The 27634-nt window shown below is 43.5% G+C and overlaps 1 protein-coding gene across 2 annotated transcripts; it reads right to left on the bottom strand.

Annotated features, from left to right (window-relative positions):
• Positions 1–691: 691 nt before the first annotated feature.
• PANX1 (pannexin 1) lies at positions 692–26504 on the bottom strand. Of its 2 annotated transcripts, XM_042023720.1 has the most exons (6): positions 26228–26504; positions 16702–16841; positions 13131–13169; positions 7427–7650; positions 5257–5927; positions 692–3581 (listed from the first exon to the last, which is right to left on the bottom strand). In XM_042023720.1, the coding sequence occupies exons 1-6, from the start codon at positions 26406–26408 to the stop codon at positions 3496–3498; spliced, it is 1341 nt and encodes a 446-aa protein (XP_041879654.1). In that variant the 5' UTR covers positions 26409–26504; the 3' UTR covers positions 692–3495. The 2 variants fall into 2 exon arrangements, with proteins under 2 accessions (XP_041879654.1, XP_041879655.1); XM_042023721.1 differs by lacking the exon at positions 13131–13169 and having other exon boundaries at positions 26228–26502.
• Positions 26505–27634: the final 1130 nt, after the last annotated feature.

Below are 27634 nucleotides of genomic sequence, written 5' to 3'. Positions count from 1 at the left end.
TTCCTGTGGGCTGTGCACACTACGGAGGAAATCCAGATGATACAGGAATGATTAGATTAGATAACTAATTATTCACTAGGGCACAACAGTTTAACTTCAATTATTCATATCAGCCACATGACATTCATTACTGAAAAATAAAGATTTACACCACGGGGCTTCCTTCCTCCAAAGTTTTAACAGACAGACAGAAGCCACCATAGACAGCAGACAGTGGTGGTGGAGGATATGGGGGTTAAATCCCTCTTACCACCTCCATCTTCAGAAAACCTCTCATGACTCAGTTTCTGTCTTCCTGCTTATAAAGTGCAGCCAGGACAACCTTTGTTAATGGGGCTCTAGGCTTAGGCACTAAAATAGTCATCAAAGCTGCTATTAAAACATCTACTGTTCCCAGTAAGGGGAAAAAAATGGACACAAAATTCATCCTTTATTCTAACAGTGACTGACAACATCCAGAGGCAGAAAAACAGTGGAATACAGCTGCTTTTAGAGGCACACAATCTGCTACTGGAATAAACATTTTTACTTGCTCTCTGAAGCTTAAATCACAAGTTTTAAATCACGCAAGAGCCAGTGTAAGGCAAAGAGTGTGCACAGGAGCTAATTGGAGCTCTCCTGCAGTTGGAGGATTATTAATACCCAAGTGGTGGAGAGACAAGGAGAGAGAAAGAATGACATGGACCAAACCTGAATCTTGACACTGCCATTTTATTTTCTGGGGTATTTAAAAGAAGACAGACAAATGTAGCTGTTTCTAGAAAGAGTGTAGTGATGAAGAGGCTGAAGATGGACTCTTTTCCATAAGGCCTAAACTGGAATTCAGCCCATGTTTTGAAAATGGCAAAACACAGCAGGAGCAGTGCCACTAAAGCTGGGCAGTTAAGAAACACAAAACAGGAAGATACAGCTGAAAAGTTCAAATGTGCTGAGACTGGCCAATTTGTAGATAGTAAATCACATAATGGATATGCTATTTATCATGTGCTGACACTTTCTGAACAGCTTTTCAAATTTAAACAGATTTTGAACCAATTCATGTTGCTCTAACAATTTTAGGAGAACAAAAATTAAAAGAGCAGAATTATAACCACTGTCCAAAATGTTTCCTCAGGGTTTAGCATCAGCCCACATGTATTGCACTATGGCAACACGTGACTGTTCCTGGAACCTTCAGACACTTATGCTATTGTAGTTGACAAAACTGGTTTTATTTTAATAACCGAGGAGGATTGACAGGAATTTTATTAAACACTTTAAAAGACAACAGATTCACTGCAGCAAGTCATTTTTAAATACAGAAGAGGAATAAGTAAAAAGTTAGGTACATATCCAACATGAAACATGAACATGTGGCTTCCAGGAGCTTTGAATTTTAAAGACTGAGAACTCTACTTACATCAAACAGTTCAAACACATCCACATCACAGAATCTTAGTATTGCACTATAGCTCCTTGTCCAAGACACACAATGCACAATGTGCACCTGCACTGCCTACATATAAAGGACCATCAGCAACACATCAGCATAGCCAGACAATCTAGGAAAGGTGAGAGGGTTCATAGGCTTGGTGGCAGAAGTATGGCAATAAAATCCAGCAGTTTGGACTACCAGTGTCCAATATAAGCCCTGTTCTGTGCTGGTAATGCAAGGGACATTAGGATTGCAGCTGTGCTGTGTGCTGTGCAGAGGTAGCATAAAATACGGCTTTAAAAACGTCTTTTAAAATAAGGCTTGTCTTAGCTGAAAGCCATATAAAAACTGAAGAGTTCTTGTAGTACTAACCCTAAGTGTAGCACAGCAGCACTTTCAGATCCACTTGTTCAACAGCAGCCAGATTCAAATAGGGACACAATCTCTGAAATCTGCTGCAGCACATAAAGAGTTCTGTGCAAAAATGGTAACACCACCCACTCCTGTTGGCCCCTCATCCACAACCATACGGAGAATACTAGCAGACAAGAGCACAAAAGTGGGTGACACAAAGGAACTGCCAAATGGAAGTCTTACAGAACTGGAAGTCCTACCTAGCTATAAAAGAAGTCCTCCTTTGTTTAAAAAGCCAACTTGGAGGAGGTGACAGGCAAATCATTTCACTTACATGGACGATACAGAAAAATAAGTCAGTATATGACATTTGTGAAAGATACACACCACCACTGCGGTTCTTCACTCCCTACCCACCTCACCCTGCACCTACCATTTCAAGACAAAGGTCATTTTAATACTCAATGAAGGTTGAGGTCTTGGGCAGGGGGGTCAACATTAAAGCTGAATTCTACTCTCCCCACATGGTCTGATAACAAACCACAACAGTTTTCCAACATACAAACACTCCCCCTTACTCTGGCCGTTCCAATACACTAAACATCTTTTCTTTAATTAAAATAGAGTCACAATGTGTGGGGGGGAGAATGACCTTTCACAGTATTTACATCTACTTCACCTTGGCTGTTGGGTGTTTGGCTCTGCTGAGGCATTTGGGTGCCACTGTAATACAAGTTAATTTGTCTTCTCAAGTGTGGTTTGGAAAACAGCACAACTAATATTGCATTTGATACTACAAACACGTTGAGAAAAATTCCACACATAAAAACATTACGAAATACTTCGACAAACCATTACAAAAACAGAAGCAACTTCACTGATCTTCAGCCCAAAATTCCAAGGTGGATTTGTTAGACACTGACCAAAACAACTGAGAGATAGAAATTAAACCAACATTTAGCTTTCACATCATTGCATTTCGTAAAAAAAGTGTTAAGACATTTTAAATTTATTAACACATAGAAAATTCACAATCCCTAATATTTACAGTACCTTCTTAACACTAAAACTATTCGTAGTTTCTTTTCCACCAGTGTCAAGTACTTTATCCCAGACACGAATGTTGGGATGACTAACCAAGACATCTCAAGCTGAACAGAGTAACCTCTATTTTTCCCACGAAGACACAGCCAGTATCAGTGTCAGCCACCATCTGGTACAGATTAACCAGATTCATTATAAAACCCCATCCCTGCCCCACCTTTTCCAGGACAGAGAGACCAAAGTTACCTTACTTAAACCCCAGAACTGAGATGGCCACTGCTGCAGAGCAACACTTCAGGATGCAATGTGGCCATATCTTTTTGCTACCTAAAGGGTTATATTTCCCATCCTTCTACAACATGCAGCAAGCTCTGTCCAGCTGCCAGCTTCAACTGCATTCAGTGCACATCACTTGTTATGACAGAATTTTTTTGTTCTTGTTCCTCCTTGTATGTGGTTTGATTTTTCTGATAAATAATGGAAGTGTACAACACGCTTTTTCAGGCACATGACTCCTGATTATTGTATAACAAGTAGTCTGTAAACCAGTTTGGCCTCTGGGGAGCTGTCAGGCGATTGAGAATGGTTGCATTCAAAGAGCAGCACCTTGCGCTGAGCGCAGCGGAGGCAGAGGAGGAGCCTTCCCACAGAACGGGGCTCCTGGCTCCTGCAGCTGGGAGTCATCAGCATGAAGAATCTATGAGTCTCTGGCGAAGTCTCTTGTCTTCCCTCGTAGTTACACTGCCACTTGCATCGTGGTCTGTCAGAACTGAAGAGAAGGTAAAGCTTTAGAAGAGAAAGGGCCATCAAACCACTCGACCTGTGGTGTACAAAGGAACTGCCACCAAGGCCGTGCTGCACTGCCGGCTGTCCTGCGCTGCCTCCGCTGCCCCACACCCGGCAGCAGGATGCCCTGCACATCTCTCTCCCAGAGCCAGCATCTACCACTTGTTAACACAGTCCCTAATTAAAACATGCTGACACCACTACAGACAGAGGAAAAGATGATGAGCTGTGGGCAAAGCTTAGCTGATGGGTGGTGGAGCCTGCAGCTGTCCCCTGGCAGAAGGACAGGGACTGCACCAGCCAGAGCTGGTCATAAAAACAGCAGCTTCTTTCTGCAATGCATCTAAACAGAGCTTCAAGCATGAGTTTGTTCTGCTCTGGACAAAAATAAGTCTTTGAAGTGTTTTTGTGAGATGAAAACAATCTCCAAAATTCTTCTTTCAGATAAAAATGAGTCAGATTTTCGATTAACATTTTCAGCTCCTTGAGCCCAGACCTCCACCTTAGGTTCTTATATTTTACTTCCAAACCCACCTGTTCTTTGAAAAAGGGACAGATTTGAGAGGAAAACTATATTCTGTCAGAATTACTCCAAGCTGCTGCACAAGAGCTGGCTGCCAAAAGGGCTTCTTCTGGTCCAAAAATAATTCTGCTTGTTAGTTCTAATTCTCCTGTTGACTTCTCCAAATCTCAGCCTACCACAACTGCTTGACCCAGTTACAGAGGAACAGCTAACCCCTGGGTACTGATGCTTCTTTTTTATTAATTACAGGGCATAGCTTTCTGAAGAGAAAATAGATTCATTCTTTTCCTGCCTTTGAAATAGCTCTTTAACTTGCCCTCAGCATTGTGCTCACATACTCAGGTAAGCTTCTAAATGTTTTAAAGCATCATCACTTTTGGTTTATACCTCCCCCTGGATATTTGGCTTCTCTAATTCTGTACTTGAGGAAGGAACTGGTTTCACAATTAAGATATGCCACATTTTTTAGGACAGAACCCTAGATTGTATCTTATGTAAGAGTGATTGCTCAAGCTGACCATGTCTGCAGACTGATGAGATATCTAGAAAACCATTGCACCAATCCAGATTGACTTGGACCATTTTGGCAAAAATCACTTTACAGTCAATCTTCCTTGCTCTCTGTGAAAGCAGGAACAGGAGCATGTTCACTGGCCCCAGTCCCACTTCCCTTCTTTTGTCATTTTCTGTTCCTCTGCCAGCAGCATTTCTGAGCATCAGACTTATTTTTATATTCACCGAAGACTTCTGCCAAAGCCTGAACAGAAGCAGAAGCAGCAGTTACTACACTTCGGAGCTAATTTCTGAAAAAAGTCCTGAAACCACCAGCTTTCTCACCAGAGCTCCTTCAAGCACAACCTACTGTAGGACCAACCTAGAGCTCTCCTACTGTGCAGGGGGTCTTAAACAGTTAAAGTCCAAACAGCTGAAGCCCCTTAGTGCCAGAGCAGAGATGTCAGCAGGCACCACCAACCTAACAGACACTCCAGGGTTTAGCTGTGCCACTACACCACCACAGTCTTCTGAGGTTATAGCACTTACACAGCAGGCAACACAGCAAGGACTAAGCAGGTCCATTATCTTACAGAATATATGAGTAAGTTTTTGGTAGGGATACACATCTAGATCAGCTTACCTCGTAACTCTGTTGCATCTTTTTCCCGCTCTTCCATAGGTGTTTCTTCAGGCTTCTCCAACTCAGCGGTCCCTGGCTTCCCATCTATGGTATCAGTCTTAATAGTACCAAGGTTTACCAAAAGCTGCATGACATCAAACTTCTCAGAAACTGCAATGTTCTCCAGCACTTTAAGGCATTTAAATGATTTAAGTTCACTCACATTTTCTTCAAGAAAGAGGAGGTAAAGGCTTAAGTCATCAAAATGCTTTGACTTAAGTTTCAGAACATCGAAAGTTGGCAAGATTTCATACACTTTGAGAACACCTGAATTCCACCTCCATGGAACAAACATTGCATACACTACCAGGGGCATCACCAGCAGATAGACTATCAGGTTAATATAGCTGAGTACCTTGAAGACACCAACAGCAATAAGCTTGCACTGAACCACTTCTGGAACAGTTGTGTCATTCTTTAAGATCCCAGTTTTGATAGTGCAGAGAAACTCATCACTCAGCGAGGAGAGACTGATGTAGTAGCCCAGATAGAGGCATGCAATGAAAATAATTACTAGTGTGAGTAAACGGCAGGTAATGTATTTAATTATTAAGCACTTTGAATTCTTTTTTGTCTTCAGGTACTGCTCCACAATTGGGTATTTAAAGTAGCTTTCAGATATTTCCCACAAACTGAAAAAGAGAGAAAAAAACACCAAATCATGTAGATCAGATGCTGCAGCATTCACGTACCCCAAATATCAACAAAACCCAGCACTCGAAAAGAAATACAAGATTGGAAACCCCCTTAAAATCATAGAATCACAATAAGGTTTGCACTAGAAGGGTTCTTTAAACATCATCTATTTCCAACCAATCTCCGTGCTCTGCCATGTACAGGGACACTTTTCACCAGACCACGTTGCTCAAAGCCCCACCTAACCTGGCCTTGAGCACTTCCAGAGATGGGGCATCCACAGCTTCCCTGGGCAACCTGCACCAGCCTCACCACCCTCCCAGGGAAGAATTTTTTCCTAATACCTAATCTAAACCTACTTTTTTTCAGTTTTCAGCCATTCCCCCTTGTCCTATCACTACATGCCCCTCTAAAAACTCCCTCTTCAGTTTTTTTGTATATCCTTTTTAGGTACCAGAAGGTGCTTTAAGGTCTCACTGGAGCCTTCTCTTCTCCAGGCTGATCAACCCCAGCTTTCTCAGCCTGCATCTGCAGGAGAGGTGTTCCATCCCTCTAATCATCTTGATAATCCTCCTCTGGACCCACTCCAACATGTTCACATGCTTTTATTGAGGTAAATTAAGGGTAGTTTTATTGAAGTTAATAGAAAACCAACAGAATAGCAGATAAATGAAAAATATCAACATTCTAATACAGAAAAGTTCCTTAAGAAACGAGAGAGTTCAAACACTGGAAAATGGAAAAAAAAGTATAGCCCTCATGGCAACAAAATATTTTTGTTCTTTTCCAGTACAAAACAGGTAGAGTAAGCAAATCCATGTGGAAAAGCAGACTCCCCAAGCACTTGTTCAATAATAGAACGCTAGAAGGCTTTTTACTTGTCAAGACCTAACTCCACATTTCAAAGCAGAGACCTAAGTCCCCACTGCACTATTTGTATCCCCACATACAGAGAGAAACATGTATCCTGACCTAGAAGAAAGCAGAAACCAGATCTGGTTGGAACAGTGCACCAACTTGATCAGAGGGGGAGGGGGTCACTTTTGTTGCATTTGATGTTTGGTTTTTTTAATAATTTTTTTTTATCAGAAGCTTTGCAGACCTAGATCTTAAAGGACAGGAGATGACAAGTAACTTGACAGCGTGCAAGCAACTGTCAAGAACATTGAGAAATGAGGACTTCAGTATCTCTATTTTATTACAGTGTGGTGGGCAAAACTATTTAACACCTACTGCAACTAAAGAAATTGGAACACCTCAGGTAGTAAGTAATCTGAAGAGCTCATTACACGTTTTCTTTGAAAAAAGAACATGCTAAGTTCCAGCTCCAAGTGCCAAAGTAATCATTTCAGGTATCATATTTTTTTTAATCAAACTTAAAAGTGTGTCAGGTCACCATTCAAACCTCTGCAATAAATTTCTAAGTGAGTACAGACATCACATCTGTTAAGAACATGAAGAGAAGAGCAAAGAAAGCCAAGCCCCAACATCTTACCTCTGTGTCAAGTTCTCATTAGCAGCTGGAATCAAGTCAGTAGGGTCCCTGGGGTCTCCACTTCGAATGCTATTAGCAGCTTTGATTGCCCTGTTATAGGCTTTGTCAAGTTCTTCCATAATAAATTTCAGGTCTGAGGAAAGGTGAGGTGCTGCAGTGAAGCGCCAGAACAAACACGGTAAATACAGCAGGATAGCAACGAGCAGAAGGATGTATGGGAAGAACTGCAGGGAGAACAAAACCCTGATTAGGCTTCACCTGCATAAGAAGCAAGTCAGTCAGCCAAACATCATCATTCTCCATAAGTACTAGGTTTCCTATAAGCCTATTAAATCCCTATAATTTTATTTAAATCCTTCTAGTAAAACCCAATTTTTTGATTACTTGGGATATACAGGGAAGCAAAATGTCTTTTCCAACAGCTCCAGTAACCTTGCTGCTGCTTAGGGCTTCCCCCCACCGAAGGAAAAACAAAAGCCCACAGAATAAAGGTGCCATGATCCTGATAACATTTTCAATCCTGATAACAATTTCTGCATATTCGTAACTGCTGGACCTGACATTGAGAAAGACAGCATTAACCTGGGGAAAAACAAACAAAGAGCAAAGCAAAGCAGCTGTCAGAGGGGCTGACCGAAAGAAGAGGATACTGTCGCCTAACTCTCCCTGCCTGATGTGTCACCATTGCTCATAGCAACTAAAACACTCCAGCCACCAGCAAAATCTCTCCTGCTCTCCATTAGCTGTCAGGAGGTTAATAATGGAGCTGTTACATGCTCTCCATGCCCACAAACATACATGCTCAGAGTGCGTGATATACAGTGACTGTAAAGGATGTAAATGTGGCTGCAATACTTCAAGGTATTTAAATATTTTCAGATAACATCTACATGGAAACCAACACACAGCATCAGAATGGTCTGGTGTTAATGCAGCACTGAGAAGTCAGCCCTTACATGGTCACCGCTGCTTAGGGAAAGGGCTGAAGCAGGTATAAAATACAAGTTTGAAGTTTTTCTTTCTTCTACTCATCAACAAGTAGTTTTTGTCATGCAATTTTAACTCCAATTCCTCCCAGCTGCAGGAAAGATGGTGTTTTCTATCTACTCTGACATGATATTCAAAGTATAAAATCATACATAACATTACCCTTACAGAGACATGATGTAAGACCTGGTTAGACAAGCACTTAGTGAAATGTGCTGCAAATTCAGACAACCTCTAATTCATCACATTCAGCTTTTGATAGCAAGCAGACTTCACTCAAATCCAGCATCAGTTCCTAAGGAAATTTAAATTAGTTGCAGTAAACAAATATGAAACAGATGTAAGACATCACAAGTGTTACAGCCATGTGCATATGCACACTCACTGGCAAAGCCAGTGGAGATTTTTAGAGCAAGCTTGAACTGAAGTCATTAATCAGTGCAAGTGGAAAAGCTACACGTACATTTGTAGGTATTTAACAAGATGAAAATCTGGACCTAATATTACTATGTTAACTTGTGTTTGCATTAATCAAGAGAGATTAAATTTCTGCATGCACAAAGTAAATAATTCGATGTTATGGAACATTTTATTCAGGAAAATTACTTCTAATATCACCTACCATTAAAGCAAAATCCTGTGTTATTACTGGCAGTAGGAATGCATATGATGTATTAGATCTTAAATGACTGACTTCCCCTACCCACAACAGCCCATAAAAACTGTGCAGAGCTCTGCCCTCACTACTGCCTCTCTTTCCTCTTTGCACACAACAGATAATGTCAGATCATCTTCCTTCTTCCAGGTCTAGCCTTTCCAATTGAGATGGAAAGCTCTGGCATGTCCAACGTGTTTTGGACATCTCATCAACAGCACAAGAATTTGTTCTTCTTATTTATCACTGTGGACAATGCCACCAGGCCTCACAGGTCTGACTCCTGATGCCTTGGTTTACCCAAAACTTCATGGTTTCATATCCAGGCTCTATCAGTACTCTGAATTCTGTATTATGTAGAAGTAGAAACATTGGTTTATACCTCTTGGCTTTAATACTCACTCATTTCAAATTTTACAGGCATAAGAAGATTTATGAATTCCCTTTGTGACCCTCAAAACTGGAGCTGCCATCAGCAGTATCGCATATATTCCTAAAGATCTCTTTACCCTGCGTCCTATGTGACACACGGTAAGAGGCAAGATAGTTGTCACACTGAAGTCACAGCCCAAAACCTCCACTGTTAGTCTCCATGTCTTCCTTTATACCTTAAAAAAATTCTGCACTTGTGTAGCACGCTGGCATCAGCTCTCTTGCTCTGTCCCAGATGTCCTCCAATGTCCCCCTCTCCCCAACCTTGTTAGGCTGTTGCCTTACAGAAACCAGCCTCTGCCATCTTCCCTTGCACCTCCTCCTCTCCCCAGCTCCTTCACCACTGCCTCCTCACCTGGAAGCATCACACTGCTGGGGAAAAGGCATGTTTGTTATGCATTTGCTGGGCTTTCCCTTGCCAGGCTCTCACCACTCCCAAAGCTGTAGCTGTAGCTTTGCATAAGTAAACACTGTGCAACTCTTCTGAATGGTCTCAAAACCAGAGCAGCAACATGATCATTAGTCCAGCTCTTTTAGTTTGCAAACAAAAGCCTGTATTTGTCAGCTCCTCCACAGCACTTGATGCACAACTCCATCCTTCTCAGACCCTGGCTTTTTTAAAAATGAAAGATATGCTTGTTCTATTTGTTAACAGTAGGCTTAGATAACCAGAAAATTGTTTTGAATCATTAAAATTTAAGGCCTTGAATGACAGGCAGAAGTGAAAATGCAAAGTCATCTGGCATGAATCCTAGGTTTCAGAACAACAAACTTGGGTTGTCCAGCTCCTCTGACTACATTTGACAGTCAAACATAATGACTTCCCATCTTTAGAAGAGGACTCTGTGGTATTTGTGCACAGACGAGCATGTGCCATCTGCCTTTCTTTTACGGTTTATGGTTTGACGGTTTATTTGCTCCCAAGGCGCCGAATACACAAGGAGGAAATGCTACTTCAGTCTTGGACAGTTTGTAGCATCGAAGTAAAAGGAAGTGTCACTGATCCCAAGAACTGTATTGTCAAACCTATGCCAGAGAAAGATACTAGCCCACAAGTAAAACTCAAGTTTTTCCTTTGCTGTGTAGTTATCAAGTTCCTTTTCAACATATTCAGTATGAGACTGACAAAACGGGTGGTGGGTGCAGCAGGAACTCAAACTGCAGTGCCCTGTATGTTTTCTGCTAAGTATTGCTGAGCTCCTGAAAGCTAAGGATGATGGAAGCAGGTTCTTCTGCTTTGCTTGGCTCTTAGTCTGATGTCACACTGGTCCCAAGGAAGCAGAGCACTTGGAAGCCAAGAGGCTGCCCCTTGTTCTGTACTGCTGCAGTAGCCTTTGAGCCCTGTGCACATTCCAGGCCGTTTAAGTAAATTTGTTAGTACTCAGCTACTGTTCAGCAAGAACACGTGCATGGGTACAGAAGAAGAGGTGTTTGAGCAGTCCACTTGCAGAAGCACATAAGGTGCTGGAATCACAAGACTTTTATCAAAGATGCATTAGCAGCACACTCTCCCAAAGGTGAAAGATAAAATCAGACTAAAGCACAAAATAGTCTGTCATTACCAGCTTCAACTGTGCTAAGATGAAGTAAATACACAGCAAATAAGTTAAAAGGCCATTTAAAATAATTGCTTTATAACCTCAAATATGCTTTTATCATGCAAAAAAAAAAAAATAGCTGGAATTGGTGGAGTGACACAAAGGGCATTTTCAAGGACCTAATCTACAGAAAGCTTACCAGGGTCTGGATAAAAATGGCTGGAAGAAGATGAAAATAACGTTCATGGCATTTAGAAAACAACAGCTTTCTAATTTATTGCATCTTAAGTCCTTATTTCCTCTGGGCAAGCACTATACAAGTGACTGAAAACATTCTGACTTCCACCCACCTGACCATAGTCAAAGAGTAACTTTAAGTACAATAGCACAAAACTGTAGCTGCACAGGTCTGGATAACAACTTTGAGAAAAATTAACTGGCACACAATATTCAACAAAGAATGAAGCACTGAAGTGCCTTCACTCATTTGACTTTAAAATACATGAACATGGTGATATGTCTCCCTCTTCAGCTCCAATTTTCTCTTTGTCTCTGGAAAGAGCCCAAGCAAAGGCAATAAGCTCCTAACAGGCTAATGACAGTAATTACATGTTTCCAGAAGCAAATGCATTAAAATCCCTTTGGATATGACTCTATTCCTGTTTGCAGCAATGGGAGATGTCTCATTGGTGTTCAGCAGAAACAGCTATAAGCGACTCATCATTCTGACTGAGATCCTATCCTATCTCCAAACCTACAAGTGAATCTCAAACCCTATGTGACCTTTATCCCACCTGTTACATACTTCCTGTTTTGATATAGCTTCAAAACTGTATTTCTCCAGTTCAAATCATCTCAACCCATAATCACCAGTGGAGGCTGTGATGGCTGTATACAGTTTATTCTGGACTTTGGGTGACAGATGGCAATGTGGTAGTCAAGGACTGCCTGGAACAGTGACCCAGACCTCTTGCTGATGTACAAAGATGACTACAAATCAATCATCATACTCCAAAAGCAGTGGGCAGCCCAGGGCCTGCTAAGCTTTCCAGCATAGCTGCAGGCTGCATGTCAGGTTCTCCCCTTGAGCTGGGATACCTTTCAAGGTTACTCCTCAAGGCTGAGAGATTCCTTGCTGTAGCACGCTGTCTTTAAGTGATTAACAGCATGATAAACCTTGAAATCTTAGCTAAGTGATATAAAGGGTTGACAGTGCACATATAATCCTTTACACATAAACTGCTGGCAAGTCTGGGACTAAGCTGGAACCCAGCCACACCTGAACTCCCCTCTGAGAAGGGGTTTAGAACACAGAGGAGTCCTTTCTGAACCTCATGACTCAACAGGAGGGTCTCCATAGCAACCCTCATTCTATCCTCCATGTACTAAATAATGAAGTGTATCTTCCCACTAAATCTTGTTAAACCACTGTAACATTTACCACTGAACTGGTTAGTTCACTGTTTTATATCAACACATTGTTGCCTCTCTCTCATGAGTGAAGTGGATGACTCCATCTGCAACAAACTTAAGTAGCTCTAACACTACATTTTCAAATAATTATTTATAAATGCATCTGCATATGAGTTTCCTTGCTCTGACAGCCCTTAATCTCTCTGGGTAGGGTTTACAGGTGAAACATGAGGAGCCCTCAGTCAATTAAGAAATTGTACAAACAATGAGTAACTAGAACCAGGTAACAATCATGATTATAACTGTACCATCAATATAATGAATAACCTCAAGGCTTGTTTTTGTGTCCTCAGACAAATGATTCAAAGAACAACTCAAGGGTTCATGGTAAATCTTACCTCTTTTTACAAAAAGTGAGGGTTTTCAATGACGTAATTTCACTTCATGCATACAAAGACTGCAGACCCACTCTCTGTATGCAATGCTTTCGGCAGGTCCCAAAGCACTTGTCCTGCACTTTGATATCTGAGCCAGGCAACCAACCTCTCCTGTGTGGCTGTGCCACATGTGCAGACCTCTTCTTTCAACACTCAGGTGAGTTGTTTCCCTGCACTTCATACGAGTATAAATCCCCTTCTTCGGACAAACCACCTACTCCCTTAACTTCTACTTTGCTTACCTGTATCTTCTTCTTTGCTTCTCCCCAGTTAACAGCAGACTAGAAAATACAGTAATTTAAAAAATCTTTAGAAGATTCTTGATCATAGGCAGCTCCACCCTAGCAATCCAAATTTCAGGACTATAAAGTGGTCAGTCTCTCAGTGTTCAACTACCCCTCAGCTTGCTTGGTTGCTATCAAGAGCCAGTAAGATGATGCTCACTGTTCTCCTACTTAAAGTTTTATAAATTTTTCTGTGCACTATGGATTAAAAAGGCTCACAGTGCAGTTCCTCTCCTTCTCAACTAGACTGCAAGGTCTGCCCACACACAATGGCAAAAAGCTTCTCTTCTCCTTCCAGTTAAGGATCAAGACAAGTCTTGCCAAAATAACTTGGCAGGTGGGGCACTCATCTTTAGAGAGCAAACTGTCTGCACCAGGTGGGCAAATGCAAAACTGCTCCATCCCCCATCACCACTGCCTGTCTGTCTTTACCACTCACCTCTAAAACCTGTATCTCTGTTCTTACTCTTCAGACAGACACAATAAACCTCTTAAGGGAATAGAACCAGAGTGGAAAATGCCATAAGAAAACAGAAGCAACAAAAGAGTAAAGCCTGACCAGAATAAGTTTCATCAATGACAAACCTGAAGAGGTTTGTCAGAGAACTCAACAATATAATCCTTTTGACAGATCTCTCACTGACAAAGAGGAGGAAATCTTAGAATTAAACTAAAAATGCAGGCAGGACCTACCATAGTCTCTTCTTTATATTTATCTATCTGCAGGTATTTTGTTTATTGAATTGTGCATTTTAGTACACAACTCATTTTTGCTTCCTGCTAAGGGTTATCCAGTGTGAAGAGTTTCCAGGATCACTGTAAATTTCAGAACTCCTGTTCTCCATGGAGAGGGGTCCTGGGCACCCTCTAGGAGCACACTGACTACCAGAGAGTCAACAAAGCCAGAAGGTTGCAGTATGCTCTTTCTCAGTTTCCAAACTGATGAATTCAACCCCTGGGAGAAATCTCCTAGTGCAGAAAGGACAACCAGTAAAGGTGCCAAGCTTTGGGGAGTGCCCAGAACTGAAACTTACATTTTACTGTTCAAAAAACCAAAATCCCAGAGTAAACTTGAACTCTGAAATAGGAGGGAAGGGGGGAAATGGGAAGGTTTCAGTTTTTCTGCAATGCAGCCTGGGTTTGATAATCCTCCAGAGCAACCAGATGCTGAGAACAAAAGCAGTGCAGGTTGCTACAAGTTGGCTTCCTCACCAAAGAGCTACCTGCTCCTGCTTCCTCTCTGTACCACACTGAGCACTGTCCCAGGAGACAGTACTTCTGACAGAGCACAGAGAGCATGCCAAAAGGAAATCCATCCCCTTTAATTAGGAACGGGGCCTACAATCTCATTCCCCCAAATCCATAACATAATGCCTCCTTAAGGATTTTTTATGGAGCCTTCCCGCATGCCAATACAGTGAGATACTAAGTGAGTCAAAGCTTTGGAAAGAACCTGCAAATAAAAGCTCTGCTTCCCAGGAAGCAGGAGAAAAGTTTTAAGTGCTGTTAACGATCCCTGCTGTCCCTCTGTCTGCATCCCTGTCCCTGACACTGCAGAGTCAGATCTCCACTGACCTGAGCACAGGAAGTCTCCCTTTTCTCCTTAACATCACTGTGCTACCAAAAGGCTCTGCTCATTTTTAAAATTATTATCTACCCAAAATCTGCAGAGCAATGAGCTTGTACATACTTTGCAGTGCAAGGTTGGGAAGACCACCCAAGCAAGCCCTGTCTTCCTGCAGAAGTGATCCCAAGCCACCCAGCAGCTGTTGGCCCTGGATGCAAAGAACAGCCTTCAGATACCACAGTGGGAGCCAAAGTTCACTGTTAAACAGCTGTATCGTCGCTCCTTCCCTGTAAACTTTTAAAGCATGGAGGCTGATGAGCAACCAGAAGTATATTAGCTAACACTGACCTCCAAAGAGCATCTGCAGCTCCCAGTGTCTGGATCAGAAGGGTGGGTGGCTAATCATGGGTCTAGGAGGCTAAGATGAGGCACCAGCCTCTGTTACAGCCTCTGGCTCAGCTGTTCAGATGCACTCCCTGCAGACAGTTTGCAGGGCATTTACAAGGAAACATCATATACCATTAAGCTGTCATGGGAGGAACTGCAGCAATTTCTGATACAGCACTAGTTAGCCAATTAACATGGGTTGCATTGTAAAAGTATGAGTGCTTAAGCTATTTGTGGCTGGCAAACAAGCAGACTTAGTGCTATCAGCAGGTGACTCTCACATGAAGTTCAACAGAAAGAATTTCGGTAATGAACTCATTCCCTCAAGAGAAAGAGACAGCAAACTATCCAGGTTTGCAGGTGGAGTTTCCAGCCATGCAAGCTACCTGCACCGTGAGGCGTTCCAGCAGCTTCAACTGGCCTCTGTAGAAGGTCTGAAGTGGAGCCCTAACTGTGCAAGGAAGAGTTCGGGCTAGAAACCAACAAGTCTGGCTTTAACATTCATGAAACACACACCTACTAATAGGTCAAGGTTATTAGTGGAGATAACAGGAGAAGCCAGCAGTAAATCCTCAGTTAGTGATTTGAGTCAGAAAACAAATCAGAGACAGCCTTGAATAGTCTCTCAGAGAAAATACCACCAGATGACTTTATAATAAAACCTGAGGCTTAGGACACAGCAGCAAAAGCCAGAAATACAGGTGCTGCAGGTCCCATACCTGAGCTCGCTCTAGCACCAGGCTCTCCTCTGCCCCCAGATGCCAGGGGTTTATTTGCTGTGACAAGTAATAAAAGGGCTGAGGAAGGCAGAACACAAATTTGCAGAGCCCAACAGCATTTCTTATTTTGGCATCAGCACTGCTCAAGCAGGCTCAAGCTGCTTCTCGAGTTGAGTCAGCTCCAGGCATGGCATTAATTCAGTGTGTAACTCCTGCCAAACCTCAGCTAACTGCTTTGAGCCAGCTCAAGTATCTTAAAACCTACTGCACTTTTAACCCATAAAATGAGTCTCTTTCTGTGCATTCGGTATGATGCTGCTTTACCTGAAGCAGTGAAAGCCAGCTCATAGTTTACCTGTGGACATGCAGGAGAGTACGCTGAAGACAGGGGTTAAACCTGTTGGTACCAGTGATTAATATCACCTCTCCCAAAATGTCTGTCTGCCATAAGTCTCCCTGCATGCACAACTGGCCAAGAATAACACAGTCAAAATATAAAATGTTTTCATTACCCTGTTTTCCTAAAATAAGCTTTTGATACAAGCTTTAAGGCAGTTTTGCGTCCTGTATTCCAGTTTTAAAATAGTTCCTGGCTAAAGCCAGGTGAAGCAATCACTCCAGGGCAACGCAGCAACGTTAACATTACTCTTGTGTCAGATAACTGGTGACCCTTTATTTAGAAGGAGAAAATACCTTCTCTAGTGCTACCCCTCTTTGGAAGTACGAGAAAGAAAACATTCTAAAAATAGAGAGTTAAGTCAAAGCCAAGGACTACAGCAGAGCAGAGGAGCAAGTAAGGCAAAGGTAGGTTTCTATGTGGGAATAACTTTGCCAGGTGATGGAGACCTATACATACTTTATGCAGCCACAGGGGTATGTTTTCTAAGTTGTTGTGGGATGGTTGCTTCTGCTGCACAGCTGCCCAGCAGTAGGAGTCCACATAAGCAGCTTGTCGCCAGGAGAAAGAGCTGGGTGCAAAACAGCTTATCTGAGCACCTGGGAAAACAAAGCAAAAGTTATTGCACCCTTGAAAGATTAAAAAAAAAGAAGAAAACAGGTTTAGAAAAAAAAGCACACGCTTAAGATGTCATGGTATCCAAAGTTCTCAGGTTAAGTGATCAGACAAAGCACAGCAGTTCTGCGGGAAGGAGGGTCACTGAGGTCCTACTGCACCCAAAGGCCATAACTCCCACAGGGATCCATCTAAGGATGTCTCCTAAGGCTTGAGACAGCATATTAAAAGCACCTATCTTTTCGGCCAATTTCCGTAAGTTTTGTGGGGAATGTGACCTTAAAGACCTTTCTCACATGCACTTAACTCAGGTTGGCCAAAGGGGAACTAACAAAGTGTGATCAGATCAGGCCTGAGGCAACAAATGCCAGCACATACCATTGTGTCACAATTTCCCAAAAGCACAACCTACAGCTCACATGTCTGTTGTAACAAGACCTCAAACACCATTCTTGCAGCCCAGCAGTCCTTGCAATGATGGAAGGGCACGTTTTCCCAGGGTGCTGCCACTTCTTCTGCCTCTGAGTTTACAAACTATTTTGAGGGGTTCAAGTTCTATCTGTAGAAACAAGGATTTCCCTGTAACTTTTGGCTGAGAAATTGTGGCCTCAGACACCCCCAAAGCGTGCCAGGCCCCTCCTCACCAGTGTCCAAGATTATGCATAACACCGTCATCCCCATTCATTCCCAGGGCCTCTTCAGCTGCTCAGGAGCTCCAAATTAAGATCAAGGCCCTAAGTGACAGTGAGAGCAGCTATTTGGCCAGCCTCAGCCTTAAGGTTAAATTCTGCTCTGACCAGCCACAGGCACCATGTGACTCCTCCCACAGCATACCTCAACAGGGAAGAGTGCTTATGGGACATGGAGCATCAGTGGCTCCTCAGATAACGCCAGTAAAACAGGATGAGGCGGTTCAACTATCTTTCTGAAGCCTTGAAAAGGAAAGCAACATCCCCTCAACACACATACATTTCCACCAGACTTTCATAAATGTTGAAACAGGAAGTCATTTCACCAAATAAATACACAGAGTGGAGATGGCTCTTCCATGAACATTTCTTCTAAGCAACTTCCAACACTTAGACCAATATCAGAAGACCAACAGGGGGAAAATATTGCTATATTTTTTCCCTTAATATATTCATCTAAATTATGCTAATAGCTTTGCTGTGTGCTTTATGGGAATAAGTATTTAATATAAGATTGTATCACTTGTCGTGCCTTTTTGCTAGTTTAGCTTTCAGTGAACAAGAACTAGTTTTGGAAAAAGAGTCAACTGCATTTGCCTTGTAACTTGTACGGCCTCTTTACAATGCAGCATAGTCAAGGAGCTTTATGAATAAAAGCCTTTCCATATGAGTCACTATTATAATTATTTCTAAGGCTGTAGTGTCTTAAGGACATGGTTTGGTCATCGTGATTTGACCTGTCACAAGCCTCCCTTATGGAAAACAAGTTACTGTTTATCAGAGTAGAGCTCATGTGATTTAGCAAAGTTGGCACCAGACAAGCACTTGCACTCCCCCAAAGTTTTGGGAGTTTTTGTTTTCCAGATGATTTCCATTAGTTGTGGAAACCCAAGAAATAATATATTGCAGACAAAAAAAAAAATAAGGAGGGGGAGAAAAAGCAAAGAAAAAAAGCAGGCATTTAATGTCTGCTCTCCACTGGATAGGGACCATTCATGCCCTGCTCTCATCATTTAACCAATCTCCTGCTGGTGGCTGTGCCCAGTGTGGAGCAGCAAACAAGTGACCCTTTCAAAGGAAGAGCAATGGACTGTTCAGAAAGATGCTTTGTCTTATTCATGTTTGTGAATCCACAAAAAGAAACACATTCCATGTGTTCATTCTCATTAATGGGTGGAACACCACTTAAAAGTGATGGAGTGTTTAAAAGGCACGAGTGAGGAAGAAGGCAGCCAGGCCCCTTCTCTGAAATGTCATGGGCACAACTTCATACCAGAACAGCTACAGTGATGCCAGTGCTGCAGCAGAGCAGTGAACATCCCTCACAATCCCCAGTGTTTCAGTAGGGACGCTGGAAACCTGACTTGGGAGCCAAGCAGACAGAGCTCAGCCTCAAGCAGGGGGACACTCCAGTTGTCATACTGGTTTTTAACTGATTGCAGTCTTCTTTGTAAATACTTGTTAATTCAAATTACAACTACGCAGTAACAGTAGTAATGTTAAGACTTGTACAGGGAAGATGTTTTAGTGCATCATCCATACAAAATACAGATCATTAAATGCCTCAGAAAATTGTCACCATTTTCTATCCTTCCTTCCTTCCTAGCAGTAATAGCAGTATATACAGAGAGATAATTTACTTTGTGTTGGACTATTCTGGAAGAAGTGGAGAAGAAAATCTGTAGTTTCTATTAGAGAAATTTGGCACAGGGCTACCTGCCTTCCACAGACCCACTGTGCATACAGCTATGCACAGGGCTAGTTTATGAGAGGCTAACAGTCCTCTGCTACAAAAGGAACAGCCTCCTGGCTTGGTGACATGAAGCCATTCCTGCCCTTTGCTCCTGCAAGTAATAGCTTGGGAAAGAGAAAAGCAGCAAACAAGGCCATAACAAAGGGAGATAAAATATACAGAAGAAGGCTGAGGAATAACAAATGACTGCATTTGTTAAGCAGTTGTCACAACAGTCTGGCCAATTTATCATTGCACTTGGCAATGCACTTTTTTGTGTAATAATTTCCGGACACTAAATTAGCTTTGGAGAAGGAGTAATAGGGATTTGACTTACATTTTTGCAAACAAATGAGGATAAAAAAATGCCATTTACTATGGTTGTCCTAAAGAGAGACCATCCAAAAGAGCTGCAGAAAACTAAGGCAGCAACGGGTGTGCAGCTACATATGATGAAATGACACTTTTCCAAGAGTGCCAAGATTACCAGATGGAGCTGGTCGTTGGCAGCAGGAATTACTTGCAGGCATGCAACTGAGTGCAGAGTACAAGCCTGAGTCACTGCAGCCAGTGCACAGTGAGGACAAGCTGCCACCCCACCCAGCTGTGGCACATCTTCATGGGTGCTTTGCCAACAAACTTCCAGCTATTGCCTCCACATGTGTACCAGGAATATCCTTTTTTTCCTGCAAGTGGCTCTTCTGCAGCTCCTACACAGGAAACCTACATATGAGAAGAAACTCTCAGAACCCCAAGGAAATCTCAAATTCAAAGGAGAGTCCCTGTTCAGTACTGGACTGTTTTGCTGTGTGTGAGGCAGGATGTGCTGAGAGATCAGCACCCTCTGGCTGCATCCTTTACAAAAGAGAGGGTAAAGCCAGCAAGCCAGACTGGTTTCCTCTTCAGTGGCTCAAAACCTCTCTGTTGACTTACACATCTAATTAAGAAACTGCAACTAACAGAGAGGACTTCCAAGAATCAATGCTAATCACAGGCTTAACTATTTTTCCTGAACCAGGATCAAATGATTGCAGTTGACAGGATTAAACCTTCAGTAAGTAATTATTTGGATTCTAATACACTGCAGTCACTGCAAAAAGATTTGCATATGCTTGGAGGAAAACCTGGCCATTAATTATTACCATAATTTTCCACAAGGCAAAATGAACTTGCCATGATACCCAAACATCTGATTTTATCTAGCAAGAATTATGCTCTTTAGTAGCCACTACAGAAACACCTAAACAAGAAAATCAAGGCACACATAGACAAGGTACAGACTGCCAGGCACCATCCAAGTCACATCCTCCACACCAACATTAAAAAATATTTTTAAAAATGAAAAAAGAAATTCCAATGCATACCAAAGAAGAAACAAATGTACATGTGGGTGTACAGGTGTACACACATGCATTAGGGGCACATGTGAAGGAATGACTGAAGTGGCAGGTTGGGTGAAACAGAATGGACACCCTGTTGAAGAAGGAAGTATGGAGCAAATGGGTGCACTGGAGAAAAGAACCTCTTCCCTAAGGTACTTTGGTAATGGAGTACTAGCAAAATGTAAAGCTCAGGTGATTCAATGTTTAAGTGGAGTGGGTCAGAGGAGTTACAAAGTATATTTCTCTCGACAGGGGGCTGCAAGTTATCCCTCAGAGAAGTCTCAAAATCATGCAGTGGGAAAAGAGCTGGGTATTTATCAAGCATTGCCTTCACAGTGATAAGTTTTTTGATTCAGTGGGGAAAAAGAATCGTGAATTAAATTTCCACCACTGAGATTAAAGGAAGACAAAAAAAGTTTCCCTTCATCTGAAGGAGAAGCATTACAAAACACTGGCAATGACCATCTAGCTTCACCATCAACATGGGGGGTACCCCAAATCTCAGGCAGTACCAGAGGCCCATGATGCTTTTTACATTTACTTTGGCAGCTAAAGCAGCTTACTATCATTTCCACGGGAAATGTAAAGCTGGCTCTACAGGAATTAAACAGAAGAAAAAATCTTACCAACTGCTGAAGATGTTCACCCAATGACAGTTCAGACTTGATACCAAAGTAAATGTTTTTACAAGTTTGCCCTGACTGCCCAGGCAGGCCTGTGCCTGATGCTGGAACTTCTGCTCTTTCCTGAGCACTCCCTATGTGCCAAAGAGCAGCACAGTATGTCCTTCTGGGATCTGCACCTCTGCTGACAGCAGTTCTCAGCCTGTCTGGCTGCTTTGGACTGAAGCTACTCACACATTTGTTGTCTCAGTTCTTCATTAATGCCCTGGGTTTCACAGCATCCTGCTGAATTAAATGCAAGGTGTGCAAACGTCAACTATTAGCATAAAGCCTGCTTCAGCAGCACTGGGAGGGGTTTTTCCAGCTCTCAGCCAGCAGCTGCCACAATAGTAGTCTTTGGCCTAATCACACCCAACCCAACTTTAGCCCCCAGCTCTCGTGAAGTCACAAGATAAGATTATTTCCCAAAAGCCTCCCCAGGAACCTGTGAACACGAAAGGAGAGAGACACCAGCAGGGAGGACCAGACAGGGGGTAGAAAGAGAGGAAAGGAGTCCAATTCAAGAGTTAGGACTGGTTTTTTCAGTATATTTGTTGTGATTTATATTGGGGGGTTTTCCCCTTTCTAGACATTTTATTCTCATGACTGCTTCAGACACATGATGAACTTATATAGAGAGATACAGGCCCAGCTGGACATGCAGTAAGGGGCACTGCAGATGGGCACTACTGCCATCATGGCACCCACAGAAGCTTCTGGGATGCAGCAGAGTTCCCCACTAATACCCTTCACTCTGTGTTTTCTGCCAGCCAAAGCACCTCAAAGCCCACAGGCAGCCAACTGCAAGGATGGAAATTAAAAAAACAAATTGGAAGAAAAAAGTGCCCAGAAATTAGGTGGAAAACAAGCAGGGCAAGCAAGGATTGTCACCACTGGGAAAGTCCAAAGTGGTCAATGGGGACATTAACCCCATGGTGTGTAGAGCATAAGGCAAGGCTCCACCTTGCCACCTCTGAGCACCCTCCAGCATGGTAAGATGCACCAGAGCACCGGTGGGAAAGAAGATGGTTTTAGTGCAGCAAATCTCCATTTTGACAGACGGAGCCTTCATGACGATTACAACCAAGTTTCTCAGCCCTCTTTACTCAACATGTGATGGTTTCTGTGTCCTGGAAAGGTTTACAAGGTGTTTTCTTCTACAGTAAAACAGAGATGCTGAAACACGTGGATTACTTCATCCCAGCTTCAGATGAGCCATGCATAACCAACACTCAAACTGAACACGTAGTAAGGGCTGCTGGGGCCACCACAAAATTCCCTTCTTCTCCACTCCCTCCCTCCCTCCTTGTATCCCCTCCCAGCCATCACCTCCCACACGAGGCTGCAGTGAATGCAGCCAGCACAGGCTGCCCATTGCACAGCTGTGCCTGGAAGCTGTTGTATGCAGGAGGTCAAACAACATCATCTGGTGACACGCACAGATGACCAGTTCACAGTTGCCTTCCTATGGAAAAAGATGAAAATATTTGATGTTGAGTGGACAGCTCTCACATCTGCTTTTCTTTCAGCTGCAACTGACAGCTATTGATACTTTACCCAGAACTAAGCTGAATTTTGGCAGATGCCAAAATGAAGCAGCTTGCTTCAATTTCCTCTCTTCTCATCTGACTGTACCTGCTTATATCAGCGGTATCCTGCTCCAAGCAGAGCCTTGGGAATAAATATCTATGTTTTCAGCCAGGCTGTTTACAGTAAGAAAGCACATCTTGCAATACACCCAAACTGAATTCAGAAACTGGAATCTCAATCCTGACTCAGAGCTCTTCTTACTAAAAATGGCACAGATAAAATTCTATTAATTTGTGGCTCACAAATTGCTGAGGGTAACCCATCTTTCAGAGGTTTATTTCCCCTTTATAAGAAGAATGGGCTATATTTAGATGGTTTCTATTACCACACTACCTGACCACCTGTAGCATACTCACCCAAGAACTGCCAAGTAATATAAGAAAATATTATTAAGCCATAATATGTTATATACATGTACAACACAATCCTATTACTATTTCCACCTTCCCAGTATATATAAAATTACATAAAATTATGTAAAATGGTATAAAACAAGGTCTAGCTGCAAAGAGATAACAAGTGCAGGATTTCAAGCAGCAAAGATTCCCAGGGACAGCAGAGAACAGCTCAGTCACTGCTAAGCACTACCAGAACCAGCTTAAAATCCTCACAAAACTACAGCTGACCATGGATTTCTAACCAGGTTAGTTCTCCTCCTGCCCCTGAAGGATGCTAAAGTGGGGTGGAGGCACTAACCCCACAGTTTCAGCGGTGCTCGCTGGCTGGGTGTTGCAGCTGGGTTTTCCACACCTCCAGCAGACAATCCTCTGTGATTCCACTGGAATCTCGTTTATTTCCTGAAACTCCGGCCAAAACTAAAAGTTACTTGGTAGCTTCAGAAAACTTCCATAGTCTTTGTAAACGTTTTAATAATTGCACACAATTAAGAGCAACCACGTGTAGGAGAAAATTGCAGGTGTCTGACACCACACTGCAACAGAACAGGAAAGAAGAGCAGGAAGGGAAGATGACAGGATGAGATGCCAAGAGAATCTGATGTGGGAAGAATGCAATTATCACAACAGAAATAGGAGCTGAGCATTCATTTTTGGAAAGGGTGTTCAGTTCTTGTACTCTGAGGCAGGTATTTCCACCAAACACTTTCACATCCACCTCCAAGTTGCTCTTTTTCTGACCTAAAAATGGACCCCAACATTTTCCCTCAGTTAAGCACTCCTGAGCTTTTTCAGAGCCCGACTGTATCAGGAAGTGTTTGAAAACAAACCTTGCTGTCTATTTTATCACTGGCTGAACACCACAGCTCAGACAACCAGGAATTTCCAGCCCCTAAAATCCTCTGTGTTTCCCCAAATGCTTTAATGGAAACAGTTTTGGACTGTCCCATAAGCAGCCAGCCTGTTGAGCTTCAAGGACTGTGTGGGAAATAGGTGACAGCTGTAACAGCAGCACGGCTGATTTACTATCACTTTCTGTATGGATACCACGTGGTGCAGTTTCACCCATACCCGGGGCCTATTTTCATATCTATTTTTCAACTAAAAAAAGCTCAGTTTTCAACCCAATGTTTTCTTCTAACAGGTGCTCAGGATTTTAAGCAAAAAGAAACACTAGCAAGATGCAGCCCACTTTTTATTCTTGCTTTATGAATCTACTGCACTCACAGATTCAATTCAAAGTAGTTTTAATATTGAAATAATTGAAAGATAAGAACTTAACTCATCTGAAAGAAAGGCGCACTTTATTGAACTCTGCAGTTCAACGGTGTGTTTGATCTTTGTGTAAGGGAGGAAAATGAAACAAAATGAAAGAAACATTGGTACACAGGCACTGTTTCAAACTGGATCCAGCACTTCTAGAGTAGAAGTAGAAAGAAGAATTAAGGGGACCATATACAAGTTATTGTATGGAAATGCAAACCCTCTTTTTCATCGCTTTAAGAGGAAGAAATTTGCTCGTTATCAGTAGCAGATCTAAAAGAAGCAGGTTAGAGTACAGAAATATGGATGTATCTATCCAGAAACTGGATGAACAGAGCTGCCACAGGGCTCAGATCTTGTCTCAGCATTTGCAGTCTGCTTATCCTTCACTCCTCTGCTCAGGTATTGCAGGCCACATTGATCTGGGGCAAACCCACATCTAGTGCAATAGGTGTGTAGCTGTTTGTAAATACAGCAGTCTGGAGCATCTTATCTCTTAAGCAGTCTGGTATCTGACCAGTGCTATTCATGATGGCTTTGCACAGATTCACCACTAATTCAAAGTCCCAGTCCAATTTCCATTCTGCTGGCATTCACTTGACTCCATCCTGTAGATGATGGAGATCATGGAGATGATGGAGAGTTTATTGCCACTGAATGGCAATAAACAGGTACATGCAGTAAATCGAACTATCTCTGAAAGGCTGGAAATCCTAGGATTCACCCCTGTCTCAAAATGGACAGTACTGCTTATTGACCATTAAAATCTTCATCCAAGTAGTACTATTCTTATAGAATAACAGAAACGCTTGGGTTGGAAGGGACCTTAAAGATCCTTTAGTTCCACTCCTCATGCCACGGGCTGCTGCATGATCACTTCTGTAACTTGGGGAGGTGGGTAAAAAAAAGGTAGTCAAATAATTAGGAAACCTGGTCCTTTACCTGTAAAGTATAGTTTCATCTAGCGAGTCACAGCAGAAATTGAAAACTGAACTGAACAGTTGCAGGAGGGCAGAGGAGCTTTAGAGAGCTCTCCCACTGCCCGTCCTGTGGGAGACCAGCCCCACTGAGCCGCCTGCAGGGCAAAGGCAGAGCTCTGACAGCCCTTCTCCGTGGCACCTGTCCCTGACAGCTGCTGAGCGACACCGCGATCCTACTCCCGAACACCCCGAGCGCCGGGAGCGGCAGCAGACAGGCAGTTCCGAGGCACATCCCGGCTGGCTGCTCCAGGCTGAACTGCGCTGGGAAACAAAGGGCGGCACGGCTTCAGCGCTCCCCATCACCCCCACGGGAGAAGATGCGCCGGCTGGGCTGACAAGGCTCCTGCTCAGGAGGTGCTGAGAGAACGGCAGCGGCCAGGGAATGCCCCAGCGAGAAGGAGGGCACGGGGAGGCGCGGGGAGGGCTGGCCGGGAAGCCCAGCACACCTGGATGAGCCTGCTGCTAGGGATGCTCTCCGGAAGAACGTTTTCCGGGAAGGCAGCTTTCCTTCCCGCGGCCCAAAGGCGCCCTCCGCCCTGCCCCGAGCGGGAGCCCCTCCCGGCAGCTGAGCCCCGCCGAGCGCTGTGTTCCCGCCCGAGCCCCGCTCCGCCGTCCCCCGCCCCGCCGAGCCCTTTGTTCGCCGCCGGGAACCGGGAGAGGGGTGCTGCCGGAGTTACCGATGGAGACCTCCTGGGCGAAAGCGAGGGAGATGAGGAGCAGCGGCAGCCCCACGGAGATGCAGGTGACGATCTTGTCGAGCGCCAGCTCCAGCCGCAGCCCCTTGTAGCGCGTCTCCGGCGGCTCCTTCAGCAGGAAGTCGGAGAAGACGTACTCGGTGGCGATGTGCGCGATGGCCATGGCGGGCACGGCTCGGCACGCCTGGGCTGGGCTCCGCTGGGGCGGCCCGCGCTGTGCTGGGTTAGGCTGCGCTGGGCCCCGCCCGGCTCCGCCCGGCGCGGCTCGGGAACGCCCCCGCAGCCCGGCCCGGCCCCGCCCGGAGAAGGGGCGGGGGCGACGAGCCGTGTCTTGGAGTTCGGGGGAGGGACTAAAGGGCGTGCCGGGCCCTCTGGGGGTGGAAGAATCACAGAATGGCTTGGGTTAGAAGGGACTTTAAAGATCATCTAGTTCCAGGCCCCGTGCTGTGGGCAGGGACACCTTCCACTAGACCAGATTCAGCCTGGCCTTAAACGCCACCGGGGATGGGGCATCCACAGGTTCTCTGGGCAACCTGTGCCGCCTGTGCCACCATCCTCACAATAAAGATTTTCTTCATAAAATCTATTCTAAACCCACCCTCGTTCAGTTTAAAGCCATTCCCCTTTCTCCTATCACTGCAATATCCTTGTAAAGTGTCATTCTCTCTCTTTTTTATAAGCCCCCTTAGGTACTAGAAGGCCATAGTGAGGTCTCTCTAGAGCCTTGTTTTCTCTGGGCTGATTCCTAATATTTAATTGCCTTCCTGCCCACTAAAAAACACTGGAGCTAATGTTGTCATTAAAGTATTACAAATAAGATCCCATTTCTGAGATGCTTAGACAGTATGATACACATAAGGTTAGGACTGCTTTTTTCCACACATAGTACTGTAAATGTATCGGTAATAAATTTTGTCCTTTTTTTCACTGATTTTTCATGCTACATGTGCTTAAGACCGTCACTCAAATTGTCCACTCTTTTTCACAACATTTAGATAAAACAGTGAAGAGCAAGGGTCCTTGTAGCACCCCATGAGTGACTTTCAACATGAAATCTGACTGCTTTTTCACTGTCCTTTAACCAGTTATTTAACCTCCATGGACTCCTCATCCCATGGTGATTTCATTTCCTTAAGAAGCTTAAAATGAAGACCTTCTCAAAGATCTCATGGAAATGTAAGCAGGTTATTTCATCCACATCTCTTACCTATGCAGAGTCCTTCAAAAACCTTCCTAAGGCACAATTTTCTTTGGGGATAAATAAAAAAGTATCGATTCTTTCATGTTCTCTTCTGTTCCTTTGGACACTTTCCTGGTTTGGTTTTTAGAACAGTTTCAGCCAGCTCCCACTGTGTGGCTGACAGAGCTGCTTAGTCCTCTGGAACGTTT

This window comes from Corvus kubaryi, unplaced genomic scaffold (genome assembly GCF_017639235.1).
Source record: "Corvus kubaryi isolate FWS band 111438036 unplaced genomic scaffold, C.kubaryi_AGA036_p1.0 37256, whole genome shotgun sequence".
Classification (NCBI taxonomy): domain Eukaryota; kingdom Metazoa; phylum Chordata; class Aves; order Passeriformes; family Corvidae; genus Corvus; species Corvus kubaryi.
This window is presented reverse-complemented; position numbering and strand designations above follow the sequence as displayed.